The sequence below is a fragment of the Cyrtonyx montezumae genome, unplaced genomic scaffold (assembly GCF_038088225.1).
Source record: "Cyrtonyx montezumae isolate F1298 unplaced genomic scaffold, pur_monq_1.0 scaffold_3, whole genome shotgun sequence".
NCBI classification, from domain to species: Eukaryota; Metazoa; Chordata; class Aves; order Galliformes; family Odontophoridae; genus Cyrtonyx; species Cyrtonyx montezumae.
In genome coordinates, this window is record NW_027072034.1 from 23,740,464 (window position 1) to 23,756,007 (window position 15,544).

The window sequence follows — 15,544 nt, forward strand, 5'->3', positions numbered from 1 at the left end:
AACACACTTGCTATGTTCTCATGTGAAAGTGCTCACTACCCTCTAAGGATTTTGCATGTTTTTGTAACCATTCAAGCACCAGTTATCTGCACAGGATGTTGGTTGGCTGTGATCTGAATGGGATCACAGAATCACAGAATTGTAGGGGTTGGAAGCGACCTCCAGAGATCGTCAAGTCCAACCCCCTGCCAAAGCAGCTCCCTCGCCCAGGTTGCACAGGTAGGCGTCCAGGAGGGTCTTGAACATCTCCAGAGAAGGAGACTCCACCACCTCTCTGTGCAGCTGTGCCACTGCTCCCTCACTGCACTGGGAAGAAGTTCCCATGCACTTTTGTGTGGAACTTCCTATGCTTCAGTTTGTGGCCATTTCCCCTCATCCTATTGTCACAGACTGCTGAGAAGAGCCTGACCTCATCCCTTAGCCTCCTGCTCCTTAGATATTTATAGACATGGATCAGATCCCCTCTGAGTCTTCCTTTTTCAAGGCTAAACAGGCTTCTGGCTGGTCATACTTGGGCTGTGATGATGCCAAGGTCCCCAAGAGAAAAAAAGATCCAAAAAGGCAGAGAAAAAAGAAAACTCACAAAACAATTTACAGGTATTTGTATTCTGGAGCCACAGACCAGCTGCATTTTGCCTAAACAGCCTATGGTCAAGCACTGAGAAAGCACTGCTGTGCTGAGCTTACCTCCCATTGTCCTGCCATAGGGATTCCCCCTGGCTGCCTTTTACTGAGATGTACCATTCTATGTTGAGTTTTTCCCCTGACTCTGACACACTGTGCAGACCTGGGACAACATACTTTTATTTCGCGTGATGCAGAATTTTTGAACTTGATTACAACAGGTGGCCAAAGCTGCAGTACATTTGCAAACAAGTTTTAGAGAGCTAGAAGCCTTGTGGTACAGTTTACAGATTACTATGCTATCTGAGAAAGTGTCCCTCACCAGCTTTTGTACAGAAAGGCCACAATGAGGTCACCCTGGAACCTTCTCTTTTCCAGGCTGAACAAGCCCAGCTCCCTCAGCCTGTCTTCACAGGAGAGGTACTCCAGCCCTTTGAGCATTCTCTTAGTCTTCCTATGGACCTGAACAGCTCCATATCTGGGCCTCAGAGCTGAATGCAGTACAGGAGGCATATCTGACAACTACATGCAGGAGCATTAAGCACATTAGATTTGTAGGCTGCCATGTTAGTAGAGTTTATTTCCGCTGCATATGCATTTAACTGGCCTCTCAGTTTTACTCCACCTCAACACATCAGAGTCTTCTCTGCAGTGCTTGTGTATCACTTACCTGACCAACACATCACTATGACAACAAGCTTGTATCACTTTGGCCTGGTTTCTTCATTAGAAGGAAAACACTTATACCAAAGAGGCTCACGCTTGAAAATAGAGCAGGGTATCCTGGCTCCAGCTCTTGGTTTCATTAATGTTCCTGGCTTTGAGACAGCCTGTGATACCCTGCTATACCATAATTTGCAAGAAGAAAGGTATTTCTTTTGTGAGCTCTAAGGAATTTCTTCTCCCTCTGACTATCAATTTTACATTATACTATATACTCATTTGCAGGTGTTAGTGAAGATAATTCTTTTGCCAGTTAAAGCTCTGAGATATCAAACAGCTCTGCAATTTGCTTTTCTCCTGCTTGGAGAACAAATTTCCCTCTTATTTCTGCACCTCAGCTTTGTGGACAGCACTGTGCTAAGCAGTGGCATAGCCTATCTTCCTGGGCTGCTCAACATCAAGTCAAACAAAATCTGCTGGAGACATCTCTGAGGCAACTGCTGTCTCTGATTTCCTAGCCTTGTTCATCTCATGTGGTGAACGCACTTCTTCTACTGTCAGTAACAGTGTTCCCAGTAGAGTCCCAAGTTCACTAGTAACACCTGTAGCCCCTCTGGGGACCCTGATGGCCCTCACCACGTGGCTGAATGTAGTACTGACTCATCTGGCACCTGTCCGATCAGTCCCATGACTCCTATATGAGCCCACTTTGCACTCCAACATGACTCCAAGTTTGCAGCAGCCTATTTGCAATCATTATCAGGATGACAATAGACATTACCAGTATTTGCTTTCTTAGTTTCACTCCCACCCAGTTCCCAACTAAATGCTGGGGAAAGGTGAAAAAGAACAATTGAAGGTTTTGGTCTGATTTGTGCTCCAGATTACATTACCTCTTCATGCACAGGAGAATCAGTCTCTGCTGCAACCCCTCTCAGTACAGAAACTGAATAGTGCAGGAGATATTTAACCAAAAAACTAAATGCAATGGGGCATCCACAATAGCAATTGGCAACCATGCCCTCACTGCGAGGTGTGTGGCATGGCTGCTCCCAGGCAATACTGCACAGTGCACTTATAACAAATTTAGATGTGGATGTGAGGTGAAGTTTTTTGATTAATTCATGTGCAGTTCAAGTCAGCAAATCCTTTTGTGAGATAGCTTACCTGGCAAGCCTTTCAATACAGCGTAAAATCCCATGTTTCAAGTTGGATGAATGCTCGGGGTGGAAGCCCAAAATAGCATCACCAGTAATGTCAAGAAGAGATGTGGGCACATAAGTGAGTGAACTGTGGCTGAGCAAATCACTGCACACAGTTGAGCATGGTATACATGTGAGCATGTGTGTAGCCAATCAGAAAACGTGAAATAAAGTACATTAGCTTAAAGGGACCATTAAGAGCAGCACCACAACCTCACTGCAGCCAAAGAGAAAGTTCAAGTTGATTTCAGTGAACACTGCATACTATGCTTTTTCTTCCCTTTCTCTCTTGCTGTAAAAAGCACTATGAAGAAATAATCCCAAACACTCTCTACTATTCATGTTGAAGTACAGAACAAAAGCAGCACTTAGAAATATTTCCCCAAATGATAAACTATCAGTCAACAAATGTCATCTGTAATGGTATCTCTCACATAACCATAGCTAGTAAGTGAGCATATGCTTACAGTTATGAAAAAAATATTAACAATCCAGACATGGAAAGCAGGCAGAATAAAAAGCAGAGGTCATAGTTCAAATTACTGAGCATAATTTGTCCTCAGAAAATTAAAATGTGCATTTATTTCGTGCCATAAGATCTGTGACATTCTGAGCTATTTGTTTCTTCAACTGAAGGCTGGATTTCAAAAATGATGTCACTTCTGAATTTTCCCAAGAGCAGAAATATGAACATAAACTACACTCCAGCTGACATGCAAATACTGCAATCATTGGAGACAGAGAAAATGAAATGTATTGGTAACATAATTTTGTATTACGTTGCCTGTACACAACATTATATACACGTGGGAATGCCAATGTCATTAGTTTCCCCAAAAGTCATGCACCCACAAACAAAATAAAGCAGCTTTTTGGTAAGTACTACAAGGTTAATGAAAAGTCCCTTGTCATAGAATTGTGCTGAAAACTGCTTAGCACTGTGGTGTCTAAATGCTCTGCAAAGCAAAAAAAAAAAAAAAAAAAAAAAAAAAAAGGAAAATGAAACAAAAAAACAAATAAAAAACCAATCCTGCCACAAAGATGAACAACCTACTAATATATTGTGTGCATGTGCAGATAGGGAGTATAAAACAACGTTAGCCCTCTACTGCTAGAAAAGCATTTATATTCATCTCAGTTCTGCTATACCTTAGTAGGAGGCTCAGCTTCTGGAAACTTTGACATGTCTTGGGCATTTCTGGTTGCCCAGCTCAGGAGGAGTACAACATTTGGTTAGAAGTCTGTTTGATAGAAAATACATTAGAATACATGGCTGAAGCTGGATTGGCTCAGAAAAACAATAGTGTGGATTGTACTAAGACACTTTTCTGCTGATTAGCAGCACTGGTTAATGTCAAAGCAGATCTTACAGTAGCAACTGAAGGCCGTGCCAGCAGCAGTTGTACAAACTGTATCTGCACAGTGACGTAAGAGAGAGTCCCACGTCCCCATTTGAGAGCACGCTGCACAGGGTGTTACATCCTTGGGATGCAACACTTGCTCCTGAATGTTCCCTGGGCCTTGCTGGTGCTTGCACAGCACCAATAAACAGCCAACATACATAATTTATGTGCTTTGTTTAGTTCGATGTTCTGGACAGTAAGGTAAGGGATGTGTTGCAATTATTCCAGCATGACACAGGGAGGACATGCTCCACGCTCTTTGGCATTGCAGGGAGCTTCTAGGTGTACAAAGCTGTTCACATTGGGCAACTGGGCTAGGCGGAGTGAGTAACACCCATCACAGTCTCATCCAAAATGAATCCTGGTGGATGTTTCCAGAGGCAATTACTAAAAGTAACTGCCATGTCTTATCATAGAACCATAGGAATCATTTAGAATTAGAAAAGGCCTTAAAGATCATCTAGTTCCAACTTGCCAGCCAAGGGCAGAGTTGGCAGCTACTAAATCAGGCACTAGATCTGGTTGCCAGAACCACATCCAACTTGGCCTTGAATGACTCCAGGGACAAGGCATTCCACAGCTTCCCTGGGCAACCTGTGCCAGTGCAAAAATACTAAGTGAAAAATTATCCCCTAATATCTAATCTAAATTTACCCTCTTTATATTTAAAACCATCCCAATTTTAAGCTTCTTTTATGTACAGGATGGCCACAATGAAATATTCCCTGAGTCTTCCCTGTCTTTGTAGAGGAGGCGTTCCAGCCCTTGGCCCTGCTCTGGACCTGCTACAATAACTGCATCTTTCTTATTCTAGGGCCAGGCCTGGATGCAGTACTCCAGATGGGGCCTCACAGGGGCAGAGTAGAGGGGAACAATCACCAATGTTGTAACTCCATCAATGAGAATGGTCAGGCAATGGATCTCGAGGTAACCCAGCTGGGGTGGCTTAACATAGAGCTGGGACTCAGCTTAGCCAGAGATCCAAAGATAAGCCTGCTTTGTTCAAAGAAGTTTCAACCGTATGAATGAAGCTGCAGCTTTTAAAACCAGTTAAGATAGCTCATGTGTGAACTTATGAGAGGACTCTTGCTATTAGAATAAAACCAAGATTATTTGACTTTTAATGCAGATCAATAGAAGAAAAGCTTTAAACTGAAATATGCATTTCCATGGGCATTCAAATTTATTTAGAGAAATCAATTTGCAACAACAGGTTAAGTTTAAGCTGCTGCAATTGCATCCTGTAGATAAGCCCTTACAGATACATATTGAATTGATGTATGCATATGAAGCTGAAACACATTTGTAGGCCAAGGTCAGAGAAATGCTCTTGCTGTTTCTGATCCAATTAAGATGAAGGTTTTAATACTTGGATTTTTAAACCTGGAGCACTCGACAGAGCACAGGAAAAGAACCAAATGCGTGAAGCATGATACCAGCTGAGTTCAGGCACTATGTTTTCTGGTGGGAGAAGAGCTGATTATGAGCAGCCATGTTTGAGTTTCTTTTTACAGTTAAAACCATTCCCTGGATCAGACCCTCAGGAATGCCCACAACACAAGAATGGATTAAACACACATTTAGCATCACAAATCTGAAAGTTTTGGCTGAACAGCTCAGGTGAGCTTCACAGTGCCTGTGGGCTGCTTGTGGCTGCCTGGGAATTACAGTGATGATTTTCCTTCCACAGTGGAGTGGCCAACTGAGCCCAGCATCTGTTTACCTTCTGTGGACCGAGGTTTGACTAAATCTCATTCAGCACACACAGCTTTTTTTTTTTCTTTGTGTGTGTGTGTGTGTGTGTGTATGCGTGAGCAGTATACTAATAGTAAAGGTAATGATCCTCTTTTTCCTCTGTCATTATTTTCTATATGACATTATGTGTATACCTATACAAGAATTTATAGGAAAATGAATGAGTGGAAAAACCTGGCTGAGTTTTTGTGCATGGTGACTATTCATGTGGAGACGCAGTCTTTGTTTGACCAAAATATTGATTGTTTTAAGTTAAAAACAGCAAACAGGTTCTGGTGACATTTTCAGCTAAAAGCAAAAATCAAAACATGAAAAGTGAGCTGCATTTCAGCAGTGAACACATTGAGGAAATAAATGACATGAAGCAGTTTGCTATCAACTGCAACAAAAGATTTCCTGAAACAGAGCAATGCCTACTGAGACACTGGAAGCTTGTGCCATTTGTGGCTGCTGCTCCAATTCAGAAATGCCAGCAGCTTTTCAGGCCAAATGTTTGTTATTTTTTTCCTTTTTTTTTACTGATATTTAGGCATTTCTTGAACTCACAGTAAGCAATCCTTCTATGAAACACAATTCTGCAGGTGCCCAAGTAGTTTACACAAATTCGTCAGTGCAGAAATGTAAGTCAGGTAAATGAATGAAATCTCTAATGGCACTGAAATACTTATACAGACAGAAACCTGTGGAAGTAGGCTAAAACACCACTGCTTGCAGACTTTGCTCGCTGATGGGTTAATAACTCGGTGCTTAGAGATTCTTCATTGAAACAATGGGCAACAGCTGCTAATGGAGTCTGACACTCATGCCCTTGGGAGGAAGAGGAAGGTTAATTGAATTTTAGTGAGGCTCCCTTTGTGTTGCAGAGCAATCGAACAAACCAGGGCAGCCAACTTCTCAGCATCATACCATACATTGCTGCAAGTTCATCTGTAGTGCAACTGAACTGCCTTGAGTAGAAGGGATAGATTAGACTTCCTAAATATGAAGCCAATGGCACTGAGATGATCATATTGGTAACACTGACAGACATAACCAGAGTTTGTTTTTATCAGTGAAGTGCCGTGGGAAGAGAGCAATGAACATTCTGGAAGGAAGGTTTAGCACAGATTTTGCTTGCCGGGGCTCCAAATGTGCTATTACAAAAGCACACGATCTTCTTGACACTTTTGGATATGCATGGACATCCTTACCTGAACATCAACAAGAGTTCTGAGCAAGTTGTAAATTAAATAAGAGAACAAAAAAGATTATTGCCATAATGTCACTTGCATTTGACATCCAAATCTCTGGCTTCTCAGAAGCTGTGATACTGATCTTTGTATATAGACAACACTGAATGCAGTGTTATTTTGAAGATGTTTAAGCCTGATTGTTTCTTATTAGTCAAAATGATGGTTTTTCAGCTTGACAGACAAAGTGCTCTTTATGCTTTTAGCTGTTAAGTCAGTTGGATGTCATCCAATAGCAAATGGTTTCAGATCATTAATTTCTTCTTCATAAGTGCAATTGTCTGAAAGAGGACCTGACTTTGCTAGTGAGCTACACCTCTGCTGTGTGTTCTCAGACTTCATAGTATCATAGAATTGTTTGAGTTGGAAGAGACCCTTAAAGGCCATCTAATCCACCCTCCCTGCAGTGAACAGGGACACCCACAGCTACATCAGGTTGCTCAGAGCCCCATCCAGCCTGAACTTAAATGTCTTCAGGGACATGGCATCCACCATGTCTCTGGACAACCTGTGCCAGTGCCTCACCACCCTCATCGCACATCCAGTCCTTAGGTCCACTCTAAATCTCCCCTTTTAGTCTGAAACCATTTCCCCATGTCCAATCACAACAGACCGTGCTAAAAATCTATTTCAGTACTATGAACCACATGTTTAGCACCGCCCAAGCCACCAAGAGTTTCACAGCTTGCTTCTTATGAAACAGAGTTGTCTTTGAGGTAAGAAGAGGTCTAAATACTTCTTTTTATCTTTGTAGGCTAGCACTGGTATCACTAGGTAGTGATATTCCCCTGGTAATTTTTGTTCGCCTTTGTCTGGGATCTGTTCTTGTTTGAATGTTTCTTCAACACTGTCTGGATGGACTGACTTCCAGATTCCTTCCTTGTCTCTCTCCATAATATGTGCACACAGTTTTGAACTCCGCTTCTTTGTCTTCATGTGCAAACGTGCAGTGGTTGCTCTACTTCAGAGCAGGAGGTTATCACTTTCTCTAGTCATGCCAAGGGTGTCATGTGAATGAAATTTTCACCTAAATTTAGTTCCCTGGGTACTCTAGTGTACATTATTTTCACATTTACGTAACTGCATTTCACTTCCTGTATTTTTGCAAAAGCAAAACGAGGGAACCAGCAGGTGAGCATTGCTTTTACAGAACCAGCTTGCACATTAAATTAATGGCCCAGGGATCTCTGGTGTCTTGTAAGGTGTTGGAAGACAGGCTATTAAACCACTACAACCCCTCCACCAGAAACTTACACACATACACAAACATGTTCATGTCTAGATACTAAACCAAAGAAAGAGAGTTATAGAGAAATGAATAATGACTAATCCCACTAGTCTCATTTGCTGAATGTGAACCTTGAGGCAGTACCACTGAGGTCAGTCAATGGACTTCTCCCCAAAAACCCAAAGACTCTCCAATTTGAAAAGTTTGAAAGAACTGCTTTAAAAAATCCATTACAAACCATGCACCCAGTAACTCTGCAGCATTATCACAAATGAGCTAGCTATAGCAAACACAGGTAGACTGAAAACCAGAGGGAGGAATATTGCTTAAAGCAACTCACTTTTATTGACAGAGTACTGTAAGGCAAAGAAAAAAAAACACGTCTGCCAGGTTTTTTAAAAAGAAGATATGCAGCAAGAATGATTCATAAAGGTCTGCAGTTCAATATATTATTGAATTTTCAAAGATACTGTCTTACAAATCCAATTTTATTTTCTTGTCATATATATAAAAGCCGAACTTAAACAAGCACAAAACAGAACACAAAAGGATGGATCTGCATGTGAGGTTTTGTTGATGGTTCATAATCTAGGCAGTAAACAAGGGAATGCACAGATTCAGTTACATAGATCACAGAGTTGACTAGATTTAAACTTAACTATTCTCCAAAGCAAATAAAGAAACCACAAAATACAGATGTGCTCAATATGACATTTTTTGAAAAAATCTGAACAATGTTAAACAATGCACAGAGAACAAAACACTGACAGATGCCAAGAAAACTGCATTTTATGGCCAAAACTAATTTTGCATTTATGGAGAAGGCATCTGAGAAAACAATTCTGCATTCTGACCACCCTACATTAACGTTTTGGCCAGAAAACATCACAGAGCACTGGCTTTTGTCAGCTTTTTAAAGGAAATATGTTTTAAGTGGTGATAAATGTTAGCTGTGAGCCTCGTACAAGGTCTCACATCAGGCCATGGTACAGCAACCTATCATTTCCATAGGAAACAATGGTAACAGAAAGGTCCCAGGTATGCTAAAAAAACCCAGTCAGTGGCCGAGCTATAAAATCTGCAACCTCTCAGTTCTTCCCTGAGGGAAGGGCAAATTTTCAGCCCAAATTTTTCAGACAGCCTAAATTCTGAAAGTAACAAACTGTGCAACATTGCTTTGCTGCATCATGTTGTTTCTTTTCTGCCTTCCTATTTGTATAGCATTGGCCTTTCACCAGAAAAAACTTATGAAAGGGATAGCTGCTTTTTTCACCAGTGGTAATTTAGCACTGTTGTTGCTTCATAAAATAGAAGAATGCTAACATGTAAGAATGTGATGTATCAGAGTAAAAGGGAGAAAGACAGTTAACCACAGTATTTTGTCATGTTTTAGCACTGTAGGGCTGTAGCATGAGTAGTATCCTCGGTAAGTAAAATTCACTTCTACCTGTACAGGCAAAACTGAACTGTATTTTAAAAGCCATACAAAACTACTCTTCAGTGAGAACCCCCAGCATGCTTTAATCTCACAGACAAGAACAAAGTTATCTTACAACTACACAAGGAAATGGGACCCAGCTAACAGGAGAATAATGAAACCATACTATATGTAATCAGCACAATCTGAAAATGAAGCATAAACCACGTTTGTCATATGGAAGTCTTTGCTAGATGCTTAGATGCACAGTTTTCATGTCTTTTTTTTTTCTCTCTTTTTTTTTTTGTTTCTGTATGAAAATCAAGCTTTTTCCATAATTAACAAAAAACAAAAACAAAACAACAAAGATACTTACATTTTAAATCCAATCCTTCACCTTCTGATTTTAAAGTGAGATAACCTGTATCTTGCATATTTTAAAAAAAGGTCCAGACAAAAGCTTAGATTTGTAATTCAGAATCTGTACTGTGTAAAAATACTTCCCTTGAACACGGAGTCAGTGCTGACCTCTTCAGGTCGTTTGTGAATAATAAAATCCTTCTAAAGAAATCTCAGTAAATAAGAACTGAAGGAAAACACGGAAAGAAGAAATACATTACCCCTGCATTGTATAGTGTTGCCGTTATAAAGCACAGCATAGGCTGAAGAAAAAAAGATATCTGTATATCAAAATGCATTTTCATTATATACCCACAGAACACAGACTTCTGTCTGCTAAAGGCAATACAGTCTCTCTGGCTTTATTAGTACTGCTATTGTATATAGGTTTCCTAAAGTACAGTTAATACTTATAGAGGTGAACTTTAATGTATAAGTATGTGCTATGTTTTATATGGCAGTAGGATAAGCATTTGAAAAATGTTATGATATTGATTTTAAATAAATCATACATCACAACGTGTTCAATTCTCAACACAGAAAATTAGATTGTATTTGAAGTGGGTACAATATGATTTAAGTCTCTTTCAGATGTCAAGAAGGTCCTCTCCGCTTTCATCACTCTCCACAGTTAATTGTCTTGTCCACCATTTCTTGACTTCTGATCCACAGGAAGCAGCATCAGACATGGGATTCATTTTGCATCCAACAGATTTCACTGTTAAACATCCACCAGAGCGCAGGTTGACTGAAGACCCGGGATGGCTTCTTGGTTTGGGGGCTATGAAATTAAATAGAAAGCTCTGCATTAGAGTAGTTTTGCTTCTTTAACATTTTTGCTTGTAATTCAGGTATACAGAACTAATTGGAGTAGGGTAGCTTTAAACTGGTTTAGTGCAGAAACAATAACGCTCTATCCTAATATTACTTTCAGCTCCAGCTGCTCACCCTGCTCCCACACATCTGCTGGCAGAGCAGTTTAGCTGAGCAGGGCTTGACTTCCTTCTGTTTGTATAAATGACACAATAAGTCTTACCTGTTTAATTGTAAACTAAATTATTTAAGTAGTACTTATACGAGCTGACATGTTGGCAAAAATTTGAAAAAGGTAAGAGCCAGAGAAATGGAAGGAAGAGAGTATTTCTACACCTAGAGAAAGATATTTGACAATGGCATAGGGGTAGAAGTCAGCACAAAGCACCAGCACGGCTTATGGAAAGCAATAAAGCATGTGTAAGCTTTCACGTTTAAGAAACACAACTGAGCTCAATGATGACATTCATGATATTTGTTGGATTGGGGACAGAGTGCTTACTACATGCTGATCTGTATTGTGCATGGACATACCTCTGCTTTTCTGAGGTTGTCCAACAAGGAACATTCAAGATTCCTCTGGCCATGAAAAATTCTAAGAAAGCGAACCATAAACTGCACATTCTCACTTGGAAAACATACCCAGTTGGCTGCAGCTCAATTATCCCTCCTTAACAAATTCCCTCTTTAACTCTTTCTCTATGTACCCGGATGTATGGCAAACCTGCGTACAGTATAGCCCTCAGTTCAAAGATTCTAAGTTAATGTATGAAAAATATAAACAAAACCAAAAATGGAAACATCTTCCAAACTTTCTAAATTGCAAAGAAGAGGAGAGATAGCTGTATTTCAGCACACCTAAGGACCAAAGAACACTGATGTGGATGCATTCCACATTCAAGAGGTAGAATAGTGAATTATGAAGCTTCTAGTTTTGCTCCCTTGTGTGTCTGCATCTTTAACACTTCATACTTTGTCAAAGTCTTGATATTGTACAGCAATGAGTTGTCATGTCTACTGATATACATTTTTCACTTACACGATGGTAAACACCACTGTCCAATTTTCCGCTGAGGTTTCCCAGCATCTGCAGAGTCTTGTCGATAGCCCCCTCTGTCAGAAAGCGTTGGGCTAAGGAGCTGCTGCTGGCTACTTGTCTGAAAGGAGTAAAAGAAGAATCTGTTAATGTTCCCCATTGCAAGGGGATAATCCCAAGAAGGGTTTTCTAGTCTAGAAAGACTCCAAGTTTTTTTACACAAATACAAGTAAAAGGTAAGGCAGCATGGTTTTCATTCTTTACTGCCCCTACGATCTACAACTAAAAGGACTAAAAAACAAAAAGACCACGTGGGCTCAATTCCTTTACGCAGTCACACTGAAACATACAATATAACTTTCAGCTTCTGTAGTAAAGGAACTTTTCAGTTCGTTTGTAGTATTTTCTTCATTTCTTACCCTGGAAGAGCTCAGGAATCCTGCTCACAGGACCCACTATGCCAAATGCTGTCACTTCCAGTGTAAAAAACAACAGAATGTGAAACAGGAAAACTTCAAGTCCCTGAGTCTACAGAAAACTCACACTAGATCTGAAAGTTGGTGCTGCAAGCAGCATAAAGCTGAGTTAGCCCTTTACAGCTAGCAAGACAGCTAACTAAGCCAGGGAACTCCTGCCTTAGGCTATCTTGTCTTTAAACCTGAAGGCAAAGACCAGAGCAAACTAAAATACTGCCTTCAAATTTTCCACTGAAAATGATGTTTAAAAGAGAACAAATCAGAATTTTTTTTTATTTTTTTTTAATTTGCTTTGAGTAGCTGATGTTCTCCTGGTTAACATACCTCTGGCTGTGCACTGTTATCTTGATTAATAGCATTCATATCTTCACTTGGCTGTGTTGTCTCAATGCTGGGAGGATTCAGAAATCGGCTCAACTCCTGCTGTTGACTCTCTCGTAGACTATGAATAATGCTGCACGACTGCTGTTGTTTCTATCAAGGTACAATATGTGACAAAAATAATGTTCTCATTGGCGTATGTCAATGTTTTTCCTCTTTTTTTTTCCTCAAACTTTTAAATATTTAACCAAATACTGAGTGCCAGATGCGGATTCCAGGTGCATTGATAAAGCTGCGTGTATCAGATGGCCATCATTTAAATAAAGTGACTCCCAGCATATGTCTGGCCTTCATGCAGTAATTGAAGGATTAAACTTACACAACATATTAAGTGGAAAACAAGTCGCTCACAATAACCTCGAATTTGAAAATATATGAGGTTTTGAATTTAAGCGTTAACATTTCTCCCAGAGAGGAAGAAACAAGGTAGAGATTCACTAAGGTTCACATGAAGGCTATGAAAAAATGCAGATTGTTTTCATGGGCCTTGGAACAGGCTTCCAATAAGAATGAATAAAACAGTGGGGAAAACCTAGGGACTGAGTATAGATTTACAGTACACATAGAAAAACAAAACCGCTATCATTATGATCATACAATCTAATTTGCTTTTAAATTAAACTAAACAGCCTTTAGGAAGGGTTTTGCTTTCCTGGGTAGCTTTCACAGACTTCCTCTTTAGAGGATAACAAGAGAATTAGAAAATACATCTTAACTTCCATAATTATATTCAGTTTATAAAAGGTTCATATAATGTGAAATGATCTGAACCATACTATGAGAGTGAAATGAACAGCATATTTAACACAGTGTAACTCGATATCATAATGAAATGAACAACTGAGTCGAACAAAGACAGAATTGAGAGCTGAGATTAAATTTACTGTCGTTACTGTTATAGAGATGGAACCAAAATGAAACTATTATTCTGGATATGCCTTGAGCACTCATGTTTCAGCTCAAACGTATATTACATTCAAATCATCCAGTTAAGATTTTATAAATTTGCAAACAGAAAAGGCCAGATTTCATGATCATAAGTCTCTATAGAGAACCTACACACACGAGCTTACAAGAAGTAAACATCATTAAAAATAAGAGAAATATATATGCATCAAAATTGGGACTCAGTTTGCCTTACAACAAATGAAAAATTACTGATCAAGACAGGTACATTGATTTTTTTTTGTATAAAGAGGATGATTTTTTTAATTGAAAAAAAAAAAGGAGAATAACTGCAAAGGACAATTCAAAATTCCTGGAAGTATTTAACATAGATTTCATCCTAGACAAAACTTGATCAGCAAATATTGAATCTACGTAGAGCAAAAGCAAAAATGTTTCTGACAACCAGGAGCACTGCATAAATGGAATACAGAAACATGAGCTTGGTCTATGCAAGAGAATTAAACAGGGATTTCCTGCAGTGCTGAAGCCAAGAGGTAGGCCAAGAATTGTGTGATCTGGCCAATCTCTCCTTCTTCCACGAAAGCCAGCTCCAGCTTTACTGCAGTCTCTGCTCTGCTTGCCCTGAATTGTGCCTGAAGGGTAGTCTTATAAATGTGGTCTGGGAGAGCAGGAGCATGTATGTGCCAAAACTGTGCCAAGGAACATCCAACCAGTATGGGTAGACCCTTGCCAGTAGTGACACAATGACCTGGCCCTACTGAATCTACCAGCATAGACAGCTACTGGTACATGGATGTGATTTGCATATAGATATTGCTCGTTTATATACAATTACTGTAATGGCATATTCAAATTACATATCTTGATACAAATTCTATTTGAAGACTCTTCTACAGGTATCTTACTCATGCTAGCTTGTGCCAGCAGAGGCAAGGAAATAATAAAACTATATTTAGATGAAGGATTAAGCCTAGGAGGTTTCATCAAATTACATTGTTTTTTTTTCTTCATTCCTTTGACTTTGGACTTTGCACATACATCTTCCTGCTCTATTGAAGAGATAGATAAATTTTTGGCAGGAAGACAGCTTTTGACTTCAAAAGATGCTTATTTTTGTAATTCTGTGAATTGAGCTGTAGGCATTTTTTTTTGCTGAGTTAGCAACAGCTACATTCTTTTTCACATAAATAATGTCATGGCTCCAGAGTAAATTAGGCATTGTGATAGCAAATTCTAGCTTTGCTGAAATGTACAATTTATTACAATCATTTAGGTTCTGTTTTAGCTTGACTTACTGCTCTGATTCTCTTTAAGCACTTCTTCAGCCACATGCGTATGGTCTGTTTGGCCACCTCCTCCTCTATGGTATATTCTAATTGTTCCCTAGCAAGCAGCTCTTCCAGTTGAAGACTTTTTCTGATATCAACAGACCTATACGAAAGCATGCTGTAAGAAACATAGATATTGCATTCTTTAAATGTGCATTCTTTAAATTGCATTCTTTAAATATTGCATTCTTTAAATATTCTTTAAATTGCATTCTTTAAATTGCATTCTTTAAATATTGCAATTCTTTAAATTGCATTCTTTAAATATTGCATTCTTTAAATGCCCATCCAATACAATTTAGAAAATCAAACCTCATAATTAAGACTTTAAAGCAAAAATACATAATTTAGGCACGTGCAAGAAATTCAGATCTGAAGCAAAAAAACCCACTGAGCTAATTCTGGAAGTGACTTGCTGTCAAAACAAATGAATCAGCTATGTTTAACTATACAATGCAGGTTATTTACTGAACTATAAGGAACTAAGGCATTTGTAGTTTTGGTGGGCTTTTTTTTTTTTTTTTGTAAGCTATGACAATTCTGTGGTTCTGTAATGTTCTCATTTTTACTGGATTTCTAGTCAGATACACTGTTTAGTTCCTATATGTGTGAAGATGATTTTGCCTTACTTGGAATTCAAGGACAGCATAGGATTGCTCATTAAGACATTCATCTCAAACA

At 39.3% G+C, this 15,544-nt stretch overlaps 1 protein-coding gene across 2 annotated transcripts in view; it reads right to left on the reverse strand.

Annotated features, from left to right (window-relative positions):
- Positions 1–8,493: 8,493 nt before the first annotated feature.
- The window catches only part of NALCN (sodium leak channel, non-selective), a 197,517-nt gene continuing 190,466 nt past the window's right edge, over positions 8,494–15,544 (reverse strand). For both annotated transcript variants that reach the window (XM_065740802.1, XM_065740801.1), the window contains 4 exons: positions 14,831–14,981; positions 12,570–12,719; positions 11,773–11,890; positions 8,494–10,701 (listed from right to left, as the gene is read on the reverse strand). In XM_065740802.1, coding sequence (XP_065596874.1) covers positions 10,508–10,701; positions 11,773–11,890; positions 12,570–12,719; positions 14,831–14,981 — 613 coding nt within the window. In that variant the 3' untranslated portion in view covers positions 8,494–10,507. The remainder of the gene's footprint in view (positions 10,702–11,772; positions 11,891–12,569; positions 12,720–14,830; positions 14,982–15,544) is intronic.